This window comes from Gymnoscopelus braueri (genome assembly GCF_963280865.1).
Source record: "Gymnoscopelus braueri genome assembly, chromosome: 4".
Classification (NCBI taxonomy): Eukaryota; Metazoa; Chordata; class Actinopteri; order Myctophiformes; family Myctophidae; genus Gymnoscopelus; species Gymnoscopelus braueri.
Genome location: NC_137605.1, coordinates 52,181,271 through 52,202,427, shown reverse-complemented (window position 1 = coordinate 52,202,427; position 21,157 = coordinate 52,181,271). Strand labels below are relative to the sequence as shown.

The 21,157-nt window shown below is 40.7% G+C and overlaps 2 protein-coding genes and 1 long non-coding RNA gene across 4 annotated transcripts; 2 read left to right on the top strand and 1 right to left on the bottom strand.

The window, feature by feature from the left end:
• The first annotated feature begins 4,567 nt into the window (after positions 1-4,567).
• On the top strand, positions 4,568-8,920 carry LOC308083787 (allograft inflammatory factor 1-like). Its single transcript, XM_080426136.1, has 6 exons — positions 4,568-4,685; positions 4,850-4,911; positions 5,624-5,690; positions 5,799-5,840; positions 6,109-6,286; positions 8,257-8,920. Exons 1-6 carry the CDS (start codon positions 4,667-4,669, stop codon positions 8,342-8,344), a joined length of 456 nt encoding a protein of 151 aa, XP_080282262.1. The 5' UTR covers positions 4,568-4,666; the 3' UTR covers positions 8,345-8,920.
• Positions 8,921-10,026: 1,106 nt separating this feature from the next.
• Positions 10,027-13,255, top strand: LOC308084023. Of its 2 annotated transcripts, none has more exons than XR_013933035.1 (3): positions 10,027-10,221; positions 10,608-10,673; positions 12,172-13,255. It is a non-coding gene; the product is annotated as an uncharacterized lncRNA (long non-coding RNA). The 2 variants fall into 2 exon arrangements; XR_013933036.1 differs by having other exon boundaries at positions 10,598-10,673.
• A 132-nt stretch (positions 13,256-13,387) lies between these two features.
• LOC308084022 (phosphomevalonate kinase-like) lies at positions 13,388-20,342 on the bottom strand. The gene is made up of 5 exons (XM_080426489.1): positions 20,167-20,342; positions 19,885-19,948; positions 17,614-17,766; positions 16,287-16,416; positions 13,388-14,920 (listed from the first exon to the last, which is right to left on the bottom strand). Exons 1-5 carry the CDS (start codon positions 20,253-20,255, stop codon positions 14,745-14,747), a joined length of 612 nt encoding a protein of 203 aa, XP_080282615.1. The 5' UTR covers positions 20,256-20,342; the 3' UTR covers positions 13,388-14,744.
• Positions 20,343-21,157: the final 815 nt, after the last annotated feature.

Genomic DNA, 21,157 nt, shown 5'->3' with positions numbered 1-21,157 from the left:
ATCTAGAGTCGCAATAACAACCCTTGATAGCCCATACATCCAAACAGAAAAGTCAGATCTGATTGTATTAAACGACATTAAACTCACCAACTTTGAGGCTGTATAGAAAGCTTGGAATATCCTCTTTCTATCAGTTTTTCATTCATAAAAATTCACCATAGACATGTTATGAGCTACTTTCTGTCAATAAATTCCGTGCAGGTGATTATTTTTCTAAGTGTTGGAGTTTGGAAGCACTCGTTTTCAATAACGCAACGTCCTGCTGCCTCCTGCATTATGTGACATTTAGAAACGGGTGGTACGCAGGACCAGAGGAGGAGAGGAGAAAAATGATCACCTGCACAGAATTTAATGACAGAAAGTGGCTCATAACATGTCTACGGTGGATTTTTATGGCACCAAAATGTTTGCAGATAGAAAGAGGATAATTCAAGCTTTCCGTACAGCTGCAATGTTGGTGAGTTTAATGTCGTTTAATACAATCAGATCAGACTTTTCTGTTTGGATGTATGGGCTGTCAAGGGTTGGTATTGCAACTCTAGATTCCAGATATTAAAAATAGGATCTAAGAGTTGCTTGCAGCTAGGGTTAGTGTACTGTATAGCCTTGGTACTGTAGCGGTGGGTGGCCTCCAAAATAGTGTTCCCTAACTCTGGGCCTTGAGATCACCTACTCAACTACTGCTGGTTTTCTATATCTCTCTTAAGTGTATGAACGTACTTTATGTAATTTAATTTTGTACTGTATGTCTTTGCTGATGTGGAATGGTTGATGTGAAAAATATGTCAGTGAAAGATTATATCTAAAACAACTTTTGTTTAATTGAAAACGTTACACAGTACTTTAATGTACTTGAACCACTGCAACGTAACTGAATAAGACTGGTCTAGATGTGTCATCATACCTGGCTGTTGCAACTGTCTCTGGGTTTTGTGTTTGTGGTAAATTGCCACTCCCACTATCAGCGCAGACGTCACGGTAACCACGGTGATGACCGAAGCCACCATGATCCCGGTGCTGGGGGACACTCCACTGGTAACTTCCCCTTCGTGTTCCTGTTGAGTCTGTGTTGTAGCTTCTGATGTAACTGTGTAATATAAGCCAACAAAAAGAAAGGCAGTCATCATTTCTGAAAAATAGAGACCAATATCTTTGTCATTAATGAGATTATGTGATTCAATAAAAATCCACAGTGTTCATTTATGCATTTTGTTAAAGCTGCAATCCAGAACTTATTTTAATGTACAAAACGTTATTTTAACCATTCTGTAGGTACAGCTTGTTAACATAGTATGGGGGGGGGGGCTCTCATAAAAGAGACCGGGGTTCGAATCCCGGGTAAGACAAATAATTAAATGAACACTGAAGATATTGCAGTGTGAGATACATTACAATATATCTGACCTTGAGAAACAGTTGTTGTGATAACGGCATCTGTTGTATATAAAAAAGGACATATAGGTTAATGATATAATAAATGAATGATGTTATGAATTACTGATAGAAACAGCAACAAGTCACAGTTTTTGAGTCTCACCTTGAACCTTCAGGAGGCGATCAGAGCAGCGCTGTGTTTGTCCAACCAGGTACGTACATCTGTACCAGCCACTGTCACTGTCCTTCACAGGAGAAATCACTAATGACGCTCCGGCAGCTTTCAGACGTTCGTTCGCATGGCTGATGTTCAGGTATGGAAATATGCTCTCCTCTTTGCCCCCTTTCAAAAATGCCCAGGAGACATTTTGGTGGTGTCCAGGTGTTGTGCCACAATGCAGGGTGGCCACTGAATTGCGTGCTGCCTCCACTGGTTCGAATCCGGATCCGCACTCTGAAAGAGAACGTTCAGCAAAAATAGGTGACAATAGGTGAACATTCTGTGAAAATAGTCATACATTAGCAGTGAGTGAAATTAGTCTTAATTCTTAAGATCGCCTACTGTACTAATGCTGGTTTTCGACATTTCTATTTCTAGTCAAAATGAATCCCCGGTTATCTAGCCAGAATGGACTTTAGGGATTCCCCCAGGACCAATGATCTATAGGTAGCATTAGTGTGGCACAGCCCATTATTCTGACGTCCAGTTGGTCCGACTGCAGCCCATTATAACTAACCCTACCCCTAATCCTGACCCTAACCCTAATCCTAACCCTAACCTCACACCAGCCTAATGGTCGGAATAATGACTCTGTGCAATAATTTAGACCTTATTAATCCCACAGGGGAAATTCAGCTTCAGGCAGCTCAGGTGGTCATATTGAGCATTTGGGGGGGGGGGGGGGGAGCAGTTAGGGGTTAAGTTTCTTGCTTATGGACAACTCAACACATAGACAGGGCTCAAACCTATTGGACCATATGTTTCTCAGGCAGCCTCTCTACCCATTCAGCTGTATGGCCGCCAATAACAATATCAGTGTTGGAGAGCAACTCTACAAATCTACAATAGCAGATCTACAAACTCACGAGTCATGTTACAATGAGTTGTGAGCTTGTATATCAGCTATTTTTGCTATTTGATGTACACCAAAGTATAGTGTTTAAGAGTTGAAAATACACAAAGGAGGATTGTATAATGTTACCTTTCAATGTTAGAGTGATACTTTGGTCCAAGATAAGGTCCCATTCTTTCCATATCTGACAGCGGTACAGACCCTCATCAGATTTGTCTACCGCTGTCAGAAATGCAGAGATGCCTCCCTGATCATCGGCTCTCCATTTCACATTCTCTCCATCAGGGACTGTGGGCCTCTTGGGCCTGGACAGGATGACCGTGGGCTGAGCAGAATGACCTCTTGTGCGTTTTGTCAGTTGTAATCTGTAGCTCTCTGTCATGGAACACGGTAGACGTACGTCTTCTCCTTGAGTTGCTACAACTGCTTCTTGAGAAGGAGCCACAGACCCTGGACATAAAGTTGAGAATCAGAGTTTTTAGTTTTTGAAACCTGATTTATACTTTGTCGTGTGATGCTATCGCTCACCAAAAAGCGGCAGCAAGTGACACTTCATACGAGTAAGTATACATTGATTAGCCACACAACACAAGTGTTTTAATTGTGTGTATGGTGCGTAAGACACAATACTGCAAGAGACATTAAGCATCAAATAGACAAAACTATATTTCATTTGTATGACTTTTTTCAGTTTGATTAAATGCAGTTGTTATATATTGTACTTAAACCCATTCACCATGAAACAGAAAATTGAACATCTGAACGATTGTCAGATGATCAGATCGATTCATCAACTTTGGTAAAGAAAACACACTCAAAAGTCTACTCACCTCTGCATTCAGATATGATAATCAGCAGAATTAATACTGAGAGATCCCAAACATTAAAATGAGCCATTATCTGTTCATATGTAAGCCTGTGTGTCCCACTGTTCCCACAGCAATTTATTTCTGAAACTAAATTACGGTTACCTGCTCATCACATGTTTTCAGTTCTCTTTTAGTTCTCACATTAGTTTCTGTATGATTATACCTAGACAGGGATTATAGATTTTTGTTTGCTGTAGGCCATGGTTATTCAACAGCGGGTCTGGGACCCCTAGGGGGTCCTCAGGGTTACTACAGGGGGGCCGTCAAATCTTTGTGTTATAGGAACTTTTTTATACATTAACCACTTGAACCCTAGCATCCCTATTCTGGGGAGAATATTAGCCGAAAATAGCCGCGTAGATTGGCTATTTTTGGCAAAGAGGTTTGGTGTAGAGGGAAATATACCAAACCAAGTGCAGAGCCAAAGGTCAAGTTTTGAGGGTATTGAGGGTTTAAGTGGTTAAATGTGTGAAATAAACAAAAAACATTCATTTACACATCCCCCTGATAGTCTATGAATCTGAATCTATGAAAAAGTTTAACCTGCAACACAATTTTATACATCTCTCTCTCTCAGCTAAAGGGTCCTTGGCCTGAAAAACATAGGCTACATTGTTGCAAAGCTGCGTGCCACATGGAAACAGTGCCACCATGTGGTAAGACCAAAGTACATTTTCTGACCAGCATTGATCATTGGTTTAGACGAGAGACATAAATAGTGAATTATGAAGAGACAAAGCCAAATGAAAAGGTCACGGTGTACATGAATGCACCTCTCTTTTCTATTCTACACCCGTACCTTATTTTCTATTTGTAAATGATGGATACAATTATTGTTCAGTTTTTCATGGTGAAGTTTTTTCAGGACTGATTAGGAATATGAATGTGTTGAGGGAATATTTCGAAGTGGTCTTAAAAAATGATACACTTTAAGAGTTTATGGACATTAATTATGCCTACTTTAAAAAGTCTAACCTGCTCAGTGACACACTAACAACAGCTGTCAAACAGCTGTAATGTTGTTTTCTCTTAAGAAAAAAATAAGAAAAACATAACATTTTTGCCTATAAACTGAAAGAAATGTTAGCAAATGTCCGCCTCTGTATGAACAGAGTGTATATGTACAAAGTGTGTCAGCTTTTATTTGCAGTCCATGTGCAGAATAAATACAAAAAGGGAACTTCACAAAGTGGTCACATGCTGGCCTAAACTCCAAGCTAAGCATCACTCCTACTTCCTTTTCTTGCACCCTTTAGTTTACAGCAACACCACAGACAATATCTCTACCATACTTTCACTTTAATATTTCAGCTGCACTTTGGACTCTTTTTATTCACTTAGTTGACAGACATGGCGAAGAATGTTCAAGGTAAGTGTCTTCTGCCTATTTGTGTTTTTGTCTGCCCATGCATAGCCGACGGCCTTCTATCAGGCTATTTTTATTTATTTTAGATATAAATAATGTCAAGTGGTTTCATTCCTTTACATATTGAACATGCTAAATAAATGAGGTGCTTTTGCTTTGTCTTACAGGCGGTAAAACATATGGCCTTCTGAAGTCTCAGCAAGAAGAAAAGCTTAACTTGGTTAATGAGGTGTGTGTGGAACTGTTACACTTAACTATTCTACTTTGTTGCCTGCCTGTGTCACGTGGTGAAAATAGCCGATCTACAAGCTCACAGCGCGTCCGCGTTGTGAGCTTGTAGATCGGCTATTTTCGGCACGTGACCCCGGCGCGCAACACGTCAGGTTTTAGTGACGTCATTAGGCCTTATGAGAATACAAGAAGATGTATGAGTGACTTGTAGTTTTCCATTGGTGGAAAGTAATTAAGTACATTTACTGAAGTACTGTACTTAAGTACAATTTTGAGGTATTTGTACTTTACTTGAGTATCTCCAATTTCCAATACTTTTACTTCTACTCCACTACATCTCAAAGACAAATGTTGTATTACTCCACTACAATTATTTGAAAACTTTAGTTACTAGTTACTTTGTAGATTTTGATTATTACAAAACATACACTACCCACTTCAGCCCTATTTTGGCTATTTGAAAACAGCCGATCTACAAGCTTGTAGATCTGCTATTTTCAAAAGATTTTTATACATTTGAAAATTTGAAATGGGACATTCTGCATAATGAGCACTTTTACTTTTTGTACTTTAAGTACATTTGTATACCAATACTTTTGTACTTTTACTGAAGTACATTTTCTACATTGCAGTATTGATACTTTTACTCAAGTAAAACATTTGAGTACTTTTTCCACCACTGTAGTTTTCTAACATGTTCTATTCCTAAGACCTTTCTGTCAGATCCTGTGTATGCAGAAGTGGAAGACTTTGCCTCCAAGCTTGAAATGTTTAAAAGTGAGGATAAACTTAATATGTGATACACTGTAATATTATCAGTTCATCATTTCCTTTAATCCATACTGACACGTCCATTAATGATGTTTACATCTTCTCTTACTGCAGAAAAATTCATGGAGTTTGATCTCAATGACCAAGGAGAGTTAGGTAAAATATGGATCACTGTCTTTACTTACAGATAAGGGACTTCTAGCCCTATGATGTATTCTTTTTGTCAGCTAAACAACTTATTATGGATAAATTAGGATGTATTGTCCTTTTAAACTAAAGCAATGATGTTCTCAGATTATAGTTCCAAATAACTGAACTTAATTCAAATTAATTCATTTATTACTCTGAGAGTATAAGTGTTAATGTAACCCGTACATTTATACACTCTCAGAGTTAAATGAACACTGAGCATTTTGCTGTGTAGACATGATGGGGCTGAAACAGATGCTGGAGAAGCTGGGCGTGGCCAAAACCCACTTGGAACTGAAAAAGATGATGGCGGAGGTGGTCGGTGGGTCGGCGCAAGACACGAAACACCGACCCATCAGCTACACCGACTTCCTGAAAATGATGCTGGGGAAGAGGAACGCCATACTCAAACTGTAAGTCCAACAACAGTTTCATTTGGTTTGAGTGGGGACCCACAGAGTTGTGTCACATGTTAAACTAATAAGGCCCCAGGATGTTAAAAAAACTGATGGTTATTAACTTGAAAAACATACTTTTGTTTGAATCTGGTAGTACGGTTACTAAAATGTACTTCTGCCCCAAAGAAAAGTTCAGAAAAATGTCTGTATATCTATTAGGGATAGTTCACCTCCAAAATGATGACAATTAGTCACCCCATGGAGACTTAATTTCATGGATATTGTTTCGTTTTTGTCACATTCCTAAGCCAATAATTTGATGACCAGCAGCGGTTCCGGTAGGAGACACAAAGAGTCTCTTTTGTATCTCCTACCGGATCCGCTGCCTACCGGTCCGCTGGTCATCAAATTATTGGCAAATCCTCCATGGGGTTACTAATTGATAGAAAAAAAGTAATTGTTTGGGTGAATTATCCCTTTAAGTTTATTTGGCAGTCATATACCAGGCCCCAGAGTTGCTGAGAAACATTGAAGCTGCCACCCGAGTGGCCAAAGCTGGAACTGCAGGCGGGGCGAAATACATGCATAAGCAAAAAATACTGAGATATTTATATATATAAATATATCAATATAAATATGTAAACATATTATACATAAATACATATGCATTTACACATAAATATGCATCTCGAGTGTATTTAATACATATAAATATAAACACGGGCTCGTTCATGGAGGTAGGTTGTGACGTAGGACGCAAAAGGGACACTAGTGCGCATGCTCATAACTCTATGGTTGCTCGAAACGTCTCAAAAACGTCTCAATAATTCTACTTCCGGCAGGCTTCCGGGTGCTTCAAAACGCCACTGAGCAATTTCATTGAAATGAATAGCTGGGGGCGGGGCAATCCGCCCTCTAGATATATTATACCTCTATGACATATACAGTACACTCTTACAAGCACTTGTATTTGAGGTCATGTTATCACACACTGCAGCTCACTGCTCTAGATAACTGTAACCACACACAGCTGATTGCTGTGCATGACTCAGTCAAAGTGGTTTTGCCCCCTGAATGTGCACACACCCTGTGATGGTTTGTAAACAAGAAACCATATGGCCTACAAAGCATTTTGTAGTGTTATGGGTGGAGAGGCCGTCAGGGAATCAGAAGGTCTATGTTTTGAAGTGTGTCTGAGCAAGACACTTAAAGGTAGGGTAAGTGATTTTATTTGGTTAAAATAAGTGTTAAATAGCTCTATATGCTGATAGTACTCATTGCTACAGAGTGTTTGTTCCGAAACAGGAGTCTCCATGTCTCTCCAGCTCTGTATCCAATCAGGATAGAGAACTCAGTCAGGATACAGATTAATTAAGTGAAATTGGAAGTGATCACACAAAGAAATGAGCAGACAAAATTGGAACTGGAACACTTTACAAATTAAGCTGATAAATGGGTACTCTCTCTCTCCTGATTGGCTGAACATGTGTCACCTACCTGACAATGTATTTTCTGTTCATTAAAGAGCTGGAGAGACAGGGAGACTCCTGTTACTGAGCAAACGTGCAATAGCAACGATTACTATCAGAATATAGTGCTTTAACCCTTTAACAAATAACTTTATATATCACTTACCCTACCTTTAACTGCTCCCTGGGTGCTGTATTAGTAGTGCCATGCACTGCTCCTAATAGTTAGGATGGGTTCAATGCAGAGGACACATTTCACCTACAAATATACTGCACTGTGATAAAATACCCCCTTTTCCCCCATCAGCCGACTTGTTTTCCTTTTAGTATATTTTGTTTTTGGCATTGTACGCCCTGTGTAAGACAGGTCAGTGTAGAGAGACAAAGATTGGAAACCAAGGGCAGAGAGAGATGAGAGATGTGTGAGACAAGACAGGGGTCGTAATAGAACCCAGGTCCTGGCACTATAGGAGCATAATGGTCTAACTAACTGATTGACATGTTTTCTGTTTGAAGGATCCTGATGTTTGAAGGCATGGGGAAAGACCAAGAGCCCAAAGAGACTGGACCAGCTCGCCGCAAGACCTTTGGAGACCTACCCTGAAGGACCTCTCCAACCCTGAAGCTCCAATTCAGACTTACCTGATGGACTGCTCATTTCACTCTGTTACTCATGTTTATTTTATTATTTTACTAATACACAGTAGTTATCCTAATTTCCCTAGTCAAGCAGGTTAGAAATATAATTTAAGCATCATGTCATATCTTTTTTTAATCTCTGTGGAAATCCCTGAAATAAGTGACACATATAACACTCTGGTGTTCCACCTGTGCTTAAATCAACAGCCTATATACCTGTAGCTCAATGGCATAGATCTAGGTTGAATATTGGGGGAACTATTGTGATTCCCAACCTGTGGGCCATGCTGGGCCCACTAGTGGGTCGTGAGGATATTGTGTGGGCAAGTGGGCCCGGATCCAGAAAAGGTTGGGAAACACTGATTTATAGACTGTATATGAGTTGATCTAATCCTGGACGGAACATGATAGAGGAAGTTATTGTGTGCAATATAACAGCAGTTGTTTCTATAATGTGAGAAAGTGGAAAACACTTGCTATGCTGTTCATTCTCATAACAAATTGATCATTTCTCAAATAAAATAACTAATGAAACATGGTATGGTGAACTGAGCTTTTCTCAAAATTCAACATTCATCACAAACACACTTTCAATCCAATAGCCAATGTTACATCATTATTATTTAGCTGTTACTGTACATTATTGTATCTTGATTGTATGCTTAACAATGACATCATATCATGAATATAATCTGCATTTAAAGGATTATTTCACCGCTGGAAGAAGCATGCAGTCACACAAAGTTAGCACTATTTGTAGTGGGAAAGAGTATAGCCTACATAAGTATGTGTTCCTCTGGATCGCTTTCCACTGTATAGACCAGCTCAGAATGTTTGAATGTTTGTAAACAAACAGGTATTTCCGGGTAGAATGTCTATGGATATTTTACACAATCCTACCGGAGCCAATGCGACAAAAAAAAGACCTGTGTAATTGATAGAAAATAAGTATTTTTTTTAGGTGAACAATTCCTTTAAGAGTGTCAATGACCTTGCCAGGCTGTACCAGGTTGCCAGGGAAGAGAAAGGGGTGTGGTTGGAGGTTTTTATGGGGTGTGCTAGGCTTTTGTTTAGTTTATTTAGTTTATTATGCCTTTGGCTGCTCAACATCCTCAAAATGCAAGATGGCACGAGAAAATCAAAAGTTTATATTGTTTGAGATCCTTATCTTGTCATGATGCAACATAAAACAACTATAAAACATTTCTGAATAGGGCTTAAGTGGTGACAATATAAATCTACAGCATTTGTTTTCATTATAATCATATATTATGTCCTTGCCCGATCATCTTTCAAAGCTCTCTTTCTATTGATATCTTTCTCCTCTATTTTTCCATTCTCAGATTTCTCACTCACTCGCTCACTTGTCTGTCTTTCATTTTATACTAAGTTATTTCCATATCATTCTCTGTCTGTCTGTCTCTTTCAGTAGTAAATTGATGTCCCATTAGACAGTCACAATGGTGGAATCTGCCTCCTCTGGGCGTTCAGCCTATAGGGGGCAAAGGACACGCCTGCCAGCATAACAATAACTCTTATGCAGGGGATTTCTGTACAACGTCACACAGCCCTACAAGACTTTGGATTGGTTCCATACAATGGAGGGAAAATCTGTTTCCGCCCAGTTTTAAAACCCGGAAACATGTGAGACTGTCCTCAGGCTCTAGTAGCGCTAGTTCTGAGAGTGTACTAGTCTGTTTCTGTTTTTTACTTCTAGGCCAATAGAAGCCAAACGTTGTCGTATGTGAGCATCTTACACATCACACATTTATCTATAGCCTGTTGTTTTCTTTTCTCCGACACATCTGGAAGGACTCGCGTTTCCCTCTCGCTTCAAACTCGGTGAGTAGACAGAATGATCTATTACTGTTAGCATTCCAGCTGAAACCTGATACATAAAGATCATTTTGATGTTCACATGTGCTTGCAACTCAAACCTCTATATAGTAAACAGAGTTAGAAATCACAGCACATTGTCCTGCTCAATGGTCCTTTTGTTCTTGAGAGCGAGAGAGAGTACGAGGAAAGAGATAGATAAGCAACGTAAACAAATCTGTCTGAGGCACATGTGCCTGTGTGTGTGTGTGTGTGTGTGTGTGTGTGCCAAAATGAGTGTACATAATGAGAATACATAATGTATTTTTTACATTCATACTGTGTGTTTATGTTTGCATTTCTCTCACTGTGCCCCCCTTCCCTTCTCTGTTGTTCATTTAAGCCATCTCTAGGCCAGGGGACAGTTGGTGGAATCTCTCTCAACATTAAAGCTATTCTAATGGCCACAACAGATGATGGTACGTGGAGGGTGTGTGTGTGTGTGTGTGTGTGTGTGTGTGTGTGTGTGTGTGTGTGTGTGTGTGTGTGTGTATGGAGGGGGGGGGGGGTGTTATAAAGCTGTTACAGACACCCCCCAGCAAGCACAGTCAGGACCCGGACCAATCAGTGACGTCTCGATTGGGGCTAGATCAAGTCAAACCAAGACAAGTCAGATCTGGCCCAGAATATCACCTGATTTCAACCAAAATGAATCCTGACCACAAAAACGTCACTTCCAGGACGTCATCTAAACACATTTCTCATCACCCAAAATTGCTGTCCAAATGTCCATATGATGTCCCGGTGATGACGTCCTGTAAATGACGTAAAGATCATCCCCATATGGGCTGTGATCTGGCCTAGTCCTGAACGTCACCGGGGTGATGACCGGGCGTCATCATAACGTCATTGTGCTTGCTGGGCCATGTACTGTTTTACTGTCAGGGTGATGTAACATCTGCCCCCTGTAGTAGCTGTCATCACAGACTTAGATATTTGCATATGTACAGTATAAACAAACAAAAATGGCTAGAACAGTATATACATCAGTCTCTATTAAATACATATAAACCTAAAGGAAACTAGACAGTAATACAACTAAATGGGTTTCCTAAAACACAGTTATTAGGAATTAATCTTATACCAGGAAAGAACATGGTACTCTGACATATTATTACTGTATATCCAACTAGCTATACTCAGTAATAAAAAACATTTTTTTACATCACACTCATTCCAGATTATTATGGTCTGTTGTTCAGGATGAGTTCTGTGAAACTCTCTTTACGTATAAGAAGAAATAATTGGATCAATCAAACCCCATTATATGGCTAGAGCTTGTATAGGAACACTTGTGGGTAATTTAGAGGGATAGTCAGAGGGAATGTCTATGATGTGAATTTCTGGAAAGTATCTCTCTTGAAACTGATAATTTTATTTTGTTTAATCAACAACGACAACGTTATGGTTAAGTCGTCATGACTGGGTTCCCCTATAGACCCCTTAACAGACGACGTCACACTGATAAGAACCAGCATGCGTGCAACCAGTATGCATGCAATGAAACCCATTCTGTCAGGTCTCGCTAGGACGCGCCTCACTAGCCAACACACAAGAGGGGGTTGGGGTGTGCTGAAACCAGCGCACCCCAAAACAAAAGGTTGGGAATTGATTGCGTGAAACAATCACCTGTGCATCCAGTCTCAATGTTAGTAGGCCTAAACAAATAATTGGTCTATCCTACAACATATTGAAATAGCCTATAGGCTATTTTTATAGTTAGGAAACTTGTAGGAACCAACAACTAGTAAGCTACTGTAGCCTATATACATCAAATTCCAAAAACTGAGGCCTCTACAAACACTGTTCCAGTAACTGAGGGATGTAACATCTTTACATCTTCAAATGTACAATGTTTAGAAACATTAGTTTCACACACAAAGTCCCCACTAATCCATTTTCATTCCCCTACTGTAGCTTTAGTGATTGACTTTGTCAACCTGCACCGGTGTTCCCTGATTCAGAGAGTGACCATGGTGGCACCCATCCTGGACGTGCTCCTTGTGAAGGGGGTCCTCACCCGAGAGGCCTACGAGTATGTGAGGTCTAAGCCCTTCAAACAGGAGAAGATGAGGGAACTCTATATATTACTGGATTCCAGTGGGAAAAAAGCCAAAGACATTTTCTACAAAGCTCTCGAGGAACATGAACGGTTTCTTGTCAATGACCTGTTATAATTGCTTTCGGGCCAAACAGATAGATACACACGGCACATACGGCACATACAGGTGCTTTGCATACATTTGTAAATGTTCCTCTTCGAAGAGTAATTGCAGTTTAGATGGCGAGCCCATATACTTACAGGTTGCCTGTCAATGAAAGCTCTTCTGTTCTCCTTCAAACTTGGTCTGAAAATCTTCCCAATCCTGTAGAGGGTGAGAAGCATCACTGGCATTAGTCTTAAAAGCATGTCACCTTGTGCATCTGGAGAGATAAATATTGGATAGCATTCAGCACAGAGTCCAAACCTTATTGATTAATCACCTCTGCAGGGTTAATTCACTATTATCAACCTGGACCTTAGTCTGCTAACATTTGCACTGACAAACCTTATGTTGCCAAAGATTATGTCTATGAAGAAACAGAAACACCTGGAGGCAACATAACTTGTCCAGATCAGCCAGAAATGCTTGCTCCTGTTTCTCATGCTCGGTGCAATCTCCTAGAATAACACTATCCAGTTAATTTGTCTGCATTATCTCATGTTCAACCTTCCATTTCACAAAGCCAGTTAGTTTGTTCAGACTGAAAACAGCAGTATATGTAATGTGTGATCTTTGACTGCCATCTAATGGATAAATTGTGTAACTGTTGGTTGTGGCATACTAGAATCCACTCTTGCAATTGCAATAGTGGTGATACCATACCATCTGCATTTACCATTCCTCATTAAATGTTCTGTACATGTTACTTGAATGATAGATGGTAGTGTTACATATATTCTAATGAATATAAAGAATTGTTCATGTGTAATGATAAAAACATACATTGAGACAAATAATCCAACCGCATTGTGTTCTTTGGATTTGCAATTGATTACACCATTATATCTGCGTTTCCCACAATTGATAATAACAAAATGTTGTGAATAATTCATTATAGAAATGAGAACAACATGTACAGTGTCATTCAAAGAACGCAGATGTAATGGTGTCAACAGTCCTAGTCAGTAACAATACTGATGGAAAGAAAACATTATTATATACGAACAGACAGCAGAAATATCATTTCTACTCCACCGTTTCACTCCCTCTCGCTGGCATATTGGGTCTCTCCCAGTTACTTGACCGCTCTCACATTCCTGTGTTGAAAATAAAACGCCATGATTTTTCTAAACCCAATCTCCCATTTATTTGACATGAACTTGATTTTGAAATGACTTTTCCAGCAGAGTGGGAACCCTGTGACTTCACATGAGAAGCTGCAACAGCATTATAATGAAAATAATTATAACAATCAGAGAAACCATTTTGTCACCATAAGCTTCAACACTAGGAAAATAAAAAGGTCCCATTTTCACGTAGTAATCATGTATTAGACAATGTGATATTGAAGTTATTTCTTCATTACACAGTGCAGTGTTCAGGCGGTAATGTATAGTCATGTCAGGCTATCATGACCTGACATGATGGGACTCAAGAGAGGAGTTGTAATCAAACCTGTAACATGATGATTACAACCACATCATACCTGCTTTTTATGTATATAATGATCCTGTCATCTTTTCATAATAGGCTTCAGCAGTCCAGTGGATATCTCATATCGTTGCCGTCGGGCAGAAACCTCTTATCTCCATATTCTAACTTTCTGTGTTTTTTTCATAAATTAATGCCCTACTTGATCATACTACAGCGTCACACAAAAGTATAAAAAATAGCAGATCTGCAAGCTCGAAACACGGCGCGTTTTGAGCTTGTAGATCTGCTACTTTCGCTACTTTTGAATTTGAATACTGAAAAGTAACAGTTTTGGACATACTGTATGAGGTTTGCACCCTACAGAGACGATATGCTGAAAGTTGTTCAGCAGAAATCCTGTCCACCCTGTACTGTCCTACAATGACAAACAGCTGTAGTAACTACAATCAGTGAGTTTCAACGGTCAAGGTCCTTACACACCGGGGCGAATTCTTCATGCGAATAAATAAGTTTTTTTTTTAAACCTTATAAAGTCAATGCAAGCGTCCACATCAGTTTCGCGAAGCGAAAAAGCGTCTTTTAATTATTCGGAACGAGTCCGAATTTTGCGTATATTCGCATATTCGCCGGTGTGTAAGGACCTTCACAGGTCACGCTTTGTCTTGTCACAGAAATATTACAGTCAATAAGTGATAAAAAGGCTTTAATTCAGTCCACCCCCGTCTCTCACTTGTCAAAGATTTACAATGTGTTTCTATGGCACTGTTCAGCACAATAGCTTTGTAAATATTCTCACAGAAAACACTGATGTGTCGTTCTTCACGTGGTTTGCTTCCTGGTCCACAGGATGTCTCAGTGTTCACTCGTTATGAGATGGTTGGTCTGTTTCAGTCCTGCTGCCGTTTCAGCTAAAGACAACATGGGCTCAAGCTGGTCGTTCAGCGACGGGGCGTCGGCCTCGTTCCTGATCGTCCAATCAAATTCCACGCTGCTGTCCAATCCGCATTCAGATTCAGCATCGTCTATCCCTGCAGGAAAAAAACGAATGGTAAAACCAGATTTTTACTTAGTCGTACGATGTCCTGCACCCGAAATAGCAGATCTATAAGCTCACAACATGCTACATTGTGGTGGCTGTTATGAGGTCAACATAAAAACATTGCACACCACTTGTTATATGTACCGTATAGTTTTATTGCACTGTCAACGTGCATCAGGAATTCCTGATGAACACTTGGTGATCAAAACGTTGAGAGCGCAGAAAAACAAACGACGCATACGGTATAAGGAGTGTGCGGACGTTACTATTCTTCATGTTGAACAGTCATTTGTCCTGCACCTGGGCGTTGAAGTGGATGTGCATGTACTACAGCAGTGGTTGTCAACCAGTGGTCCGGGGACCACCAGTGGTCCCTGAGGGGGTTCCAGGTAGTCCCCAGCTAAATGATGGAGAGTTGGTAACGAAATGGACCCTTATAGATCTTTAACTATTTTTTTTTAATCCCACGATTTTGTAACCCCTATTTTTTTACACCCAGTGCCAATTGTCTATGTAATCCTGGGCACTACCTTCCCTCTGCCAACCTAGGGAGGCCAGGGCCGAGCTCATGCCTCCTTCAATGCATGAGAGCTAACTGACCTTCTGTCACCTGACAGGGGAGTTTCCCTGGTTGGACGTAGCACGTGGAAGGAACACGTTATTCCAACCAGTTCCTTTCCCCTTCATCAGGCGCCCCGGCTGGCCAGGGGGAGGCAGTATAGTGACCAGGATGGATTACTGCATGTTTTTGTGAGGGTACCTACCCTAGGAGACACAGGGAGAACATGCAAACTCCAAAAAGGCCCTTTCGCCAACCCCACCTAGGGTATGGGCACTGATGACGAGAACACGCCCCCAGCGCCCCCTGCGGGAATCGAACCCAGGACCTTCTAGCTGTGAGGCGACAGCGCTACCGACTGCGTCACCGTGCCCCCGATCTTTAACTCTTGAGAGTGTAAAATGAAACCAAATGCACCCTTACGGTTCCATTTGGCTTCATTTTACATTTAAATTATTGTTAAACATCTGCATTACTTAATTAAAGAATTGTTATTTTGATCAATGTTTGCCTGTTATCTCTCCTATGGTTCCAACATCAATACAGAATGGAATTGTGGACAAAATCGTATCCAACGATAACAAAATATTCTATGTCTTGGGTCTGAGAGTCTAAATCTCATCAAATGGTGGTTCCGTGGCTCAAATGACCAATAAATAATGGACCTTGATATGAAAAGGGTTGAAAACCATTGTACTACAGGTAGCTTCAACTAAGCACAGCATAGAGTTTAAGTGGTAAAGCCATGACATGGTTTCTTGTATAATCGTAACTTTGCAGAGTTTATTCCACCAACCAGCAGTGAAGACCCAGCCACGGTCCACCCTGGTCTGCTGTGAGGCCTGCACTCTGACACAGCGGGTCTGACTCGGGTACTCCTCCCAGAACCACTGCACGTCCGACAGGCGCCGAGCGTCGCTGATCATCTGGGGGAGGGGAGGGGGGGGGGGGGGGGTTAGTGTCATGCAGTGGTGGAAAAAGTACACACATTTGTTACTTGTCCGGTATTCAGAATTTACTTGAGTGAAAGTACAAAAGTATTGATATTCAAAATATACTTAAAGTACCAAAAGTAAAAGTGCTCATTACGCAGAATGTCCCATTTCAAGTTTTCAAAATGTATAAAAATCTTTTGAAAATAGCAGATCTACAAGCTCACAACGCGTCGCGATGCGACGCGTTGTGAGCTTGTAGATCTGCTATTTTCAAATTGCCGAAATGTATAGAGCTGAAGTGGTTCATGTATATTTTGTAATAATGATCAAAATCTACAAAGTAACTAGTAACTACATTTTTAAAATAATTGTGTTGGAGTAAAAGTACAATATTTGGATCCGAGATGTAGTGGAGTAGAAGTAAAAGTATTACCTAAAAAGTGCACTTAAGTAAATGTACTTAGTTACTTTACACCCCTGGTGTCATGTAAGAACTGCTGTGGAGCAGTGGAAATTATTTTTTCTTTTTTTTTAAGTCTCCATCACATGTGACAGGAGGAGGACACTGGAGGATACTGATGAGTTCATTTCTAAACCCTTGTTTAGGTAAAATTCAACTCACTCCCAATGTTCCGCTATTGTCTTAAGACTGACAAGCCTCTTCAGTCTCCACCTGCCGTAGCACTTCACTCAGACTCTCCTTGTATCCCTTCTTTTCACCTTTGTTCGATAGATGCTAGTTTACCGTGCAGTTATATCTCTAGGTCACTCGTTCTCATTAGTATTTTCTTGATGACAACTGTGCAGAATGATATTCAGATAGCATGTTGTTTAGACAGATGCTAGGTAATTTTTTTTAGCTGGCAATTTAGTTTCTTTAAGGCACTACATTGTTCTCTCAGCACTCTACTTACTGTATGTGACTATTTACCTTGTTTGTTGACTAGAGTTCATATTTACTCTGCTTATTCCGATCTCACACTTGTAAGTCGCTCTGGATAAGCACCTGCTAAATACCTAAATTGTAAATGTCAATTGTAAAACACAAAGAGGGACTACATGTGTTTGCATTTGTCAAAGCAGCGTTATGGTCGAATCCCAGAATGCATGTGTGTGTGTGTGTGTGTGTGTGTGTGTGTGTGTGTGTGTGTGTGTGTGTGTGTGTGTGTGTGTGTCCTCTTCTCTTACCCAGACAGGCTGTAGGGCGCCTCTAGTGGCCAGTCTGCAGAAGAATCCCGGGTCCTGCTCTCTCCGTCGCTCTCCCCATTGGATCATATCGGCTCTGTACTTCTCTTTATACTCACCTGCTCCCAGCAGCTCCCTGAAGTCCAAGCTGTGTTCCTACATATGAGCACAGAGAGTGGACACATGTTAAACATCATGAACAGTAGGACAGCTGAGAAGAGAGACAGTGTAGGAGATACAGACAGTAGGAAAGCTGAGAAGGGATTGATTGATGTACTTTATTGCCAGACCCAGGGGGTCAGGCCTACATGAGGCTTTGTCGGTCCCCTTTTGCTATCGTTTTCGTCCATATATGGACGAAAACGTTTTCTTACATGTCCCTCTTTTTGATTGGCCAAGCTTAGCGTGACGTAGTTTAGAAACCATTCAGATTTCCGGCCATTCAGATTTCAACCACTAGGGGTCTGGCAGTAGCCTGGTAAACCCTCCCTCCGGAAATCTCATTTCCATTTGATTTCAGGAGTGAGTCTGGCCTGATCGCCCATTCTGCAATATTGGCTGTGCCTGGAGTTGGGCGGGAGTAATACCGTTGACTGACAACCCCTTCAGCCAATGATCGTTGTTCCCCTTCAGCCAATTGCAGTGCATTTTTACCACCTCCACAAATAATGTGACGCAACGGGACTTTTGAGATGGCCATGCCCAAAATAGGTTGCCTTATTCGGATACATGCGTGTCACTGCCCGCCCCTGCCGGTTCTCTGAATTTTTATTTTTAAATTGGCTCTGTCATGATTAATTGACCACATATATGAAGTTAAACAACTAAATTCTATCCAAACGATATCTTATAAGTAAATTCCGTGCCTCAAAAAATAAGTTTGAGAACTTTATAAAACTGAAAGTAAGAAGTGAAGGCACTCGCACAAACAACAATGCTGCCGTTCGTCTTTTGTCGGCTGCACTCAGGCTGCACTCGGCTTCATTCAGGCTCACTCGAACTCGCCACCTGATTGGCCAACTGTCGCTGTCAATCACAGAACGAAGAGCGACGACGCTGATAGGCTCGTCCATTTGGTGTATGGGCTAGAAACGCCCAGACAAGCCTTCAGGCCAGACTCACTCCTGAAATTAAATGGAAATTAGATTTCTGGAGGGAGGGTTTACCAGGCTAGTCTGGCAGTACCAGGTCCCCTGGTTCCCTTGTTTAGTAAGACATGAGAACATCAGTACATGGAAGTAAAAATTCACAATATAAGGTCTACTAAATTGGGAGACTCATTAAGCACTGAGCTTGTTTAAGATGAGATCCCCATGCACACAAATCATGATGACATATTAGAGACAGACAGATATACACACTTCTATACAGAATGTCATACAATCAGCTTACAGGTTACTGGTATGAAGAGTGAAAAAAAATGTACAAGAGAAGAAAAATAAATGGGGGGGGGAGGTTAAGACTTGGACAGGGGCCATTTTCGAATTGCAGCCTCCTGAAGGTGTATCTTTAGGGCAGTTTTGAAAGTGAGTAGGGTTTTACACTCCTTTACTCCTTTTGGTAGGGCATTCCACATTTTTGATGAATAGCATGAGAACGAGTTCATTCCCTTTGTTGAGCCAAATCTGGGTTGAACATGATTTGTGGAGCTGCCTCTGGTGTTATGATCGTGGACTTCATTAACATTTAGGAAGTATTTAAACAAATACAGGGGGATCACAATGTTGTGGTGCATCTTGAAGACCAGGCCCATAGCAAGTTGCTGTACTCTGTCCTCAACCCTAAGCCATCCAATCCTAGCAAAATGAGCAGGGGTTAGATGGGTTTTGAGGCCAAGGAGTAGCCTTAATAGTTTGTTTTGGGATGTTTGGAGCCTTGTTTTTAAGGCCTTGGAGGTGTTGTGATACCATGAGGAGCATGCATAATCATAATAACCTTGTGGGCCCCTGCAAGAATCTTCAGAGTATTCTTACTGACTAGACGTCCAATCCTATGCAAAAAGCGTGTTCTTTGGTTAACCTTTTTGATCACTCTTTCGGCGTTTTTGTTACCGGAGATGTTTGCCTCCAAGATGGAACCCATGTAGGTAATTTCCTCCTTTCTTGTGATAACATCATCACCCACTTTGATCGTGAAACTCATCGGGAGACAGTGTAGGAGAGATAGACAGAAGGAAAGCTGAGAGGGAGACAGTGTAGGAGAGAGAACGTAGGAAAGTTGAGACGGAGACAGTGTAGGAGAGACAGAACGTAGGAAAGCTGAGAGGGAACTCACCTGAGCATACTGCTGTTTAAGCGGACCAGAAAGACGCAGGATGCAGCATGCATCAGGACCCAGTCTAAAAGACAAGACACAATGAATAACACACACACACACACACACACACACACACACACACACACACACACACAGCCAGATATAGTTTTCAATGTACACAAAGTTACAGTTTAAATTGAATAACACAGATACAAGTGTGCACACACACACGCACACACACGGAACATTCAATGAGTTGAAGTTACAGTCTGAAGGGGGAGTGGTTATAATTATTATTACCTTTCATGAATTAATTCAGTCACGTAATCTTTCCCGGATTTTCGTTTTCCACTAAACACAAGGATGAGTTTAGGTTCTACTGTCTCCATTATGTCAAGAAACCACAACTAATTAATAATCTACATAAAACTTTCTGACAGCAGAGCAGCCTCCACATTGTTTACGTTCATGGTTCAGTCACACCACTGAGCTACTCAGCAGTGTTGCCAGACTGTGTGAGAGAAATAAGCAACCAGATCTATGAAAACAAGCGACATGTGTGAGCTTTCAGGGCTTGGTTGGTCTGCAGACAAATACATATTCATTTGGGGGTCCTTGACATGAAAATGTTTGAGAACCACTGGTTGAAACAACATTAGTTAACCAACTCAAATAAGCAACTACACTTTAGAAACAATTGCCCGAAAATCAACTACACTTTTAATAGAAACAAGCCCAAAAATCAACTACGTACACTTTAGAAACAAGCCCACATAAACGACTAAACTATAGAAACAAACCCAAAGAAACAACTACACTTTATAAATCCAAAGAAATCCCAAAAATACGCAACCGCAACCAATAAGCAACTTTACAGAAAAACAAGCCCAAAGTCGCTTGTAATAAGCGGACATGGCAACGTTGCTACTCTGCCGGGTGCAACCGTAATACAACATCTACAAACGCACAGTAGAGTTATTTTACTTCAACTGGACAGTGTGGACACATTTAAATATGAATAAATATATCATAAATATGTACATGAATACGCTGATATCTTGACCATGTTGGACTGGAACAAGTTTATTATTCAGATTTAACTTGACAAATAAATGGCAATGAATGTGTCACTGCACATCTAATGTCAAACTTACGGTAACGCCAGATGATCACCTCATTATCGTCACATTTTGGACTCACCATAGACCGCCGAAGTCTGACGTAATTTACACATCCTTTGTTTGTCTACCTGGTTCGCAGTTTTCCATCCCCGTTCTGAATCCCATAGACG

Coding starts and splice junctions, on each gene's coding strand:
- LOC308084022 (XM_080426489.1), bottom strand. CDS start 20,255: ATGGAGACAGTAGAACCTAAACTCATCCTTGTGTTTAGTGGAAAACGA. Junction 17,767..19,884: donor TTAAACAGCAGTATGCTCAG/GTGAGTTCCCTC, acceptor GCTCATATGTAG/GAACACAGCTTGGACTTCAG. Junction 16,417..17,613: donor GCGCCCTACAGCCTGTCTGG/GTAAGAGAAGAG, acceptor CCCCTCCCCCAG/ATGATCAGCGACGCTCGGCG.
- LOC308083787 (XM_080426136.1), top strand. Junction 4,912..5,623: donor AGCTTAACTTGGTTAATGAG/GTGTGTGTGGAA, acceptor TCTATTCCTAAG/ACCTTTCTGTCAGATCCTGT. Junction 5,691..5,798: donor CAAGCTTGAAATGTTTAAAA/GTGAGGATAAAC, acceptor CTCTTACTGCAG/AAAAATTCATGGAGTTTGAT.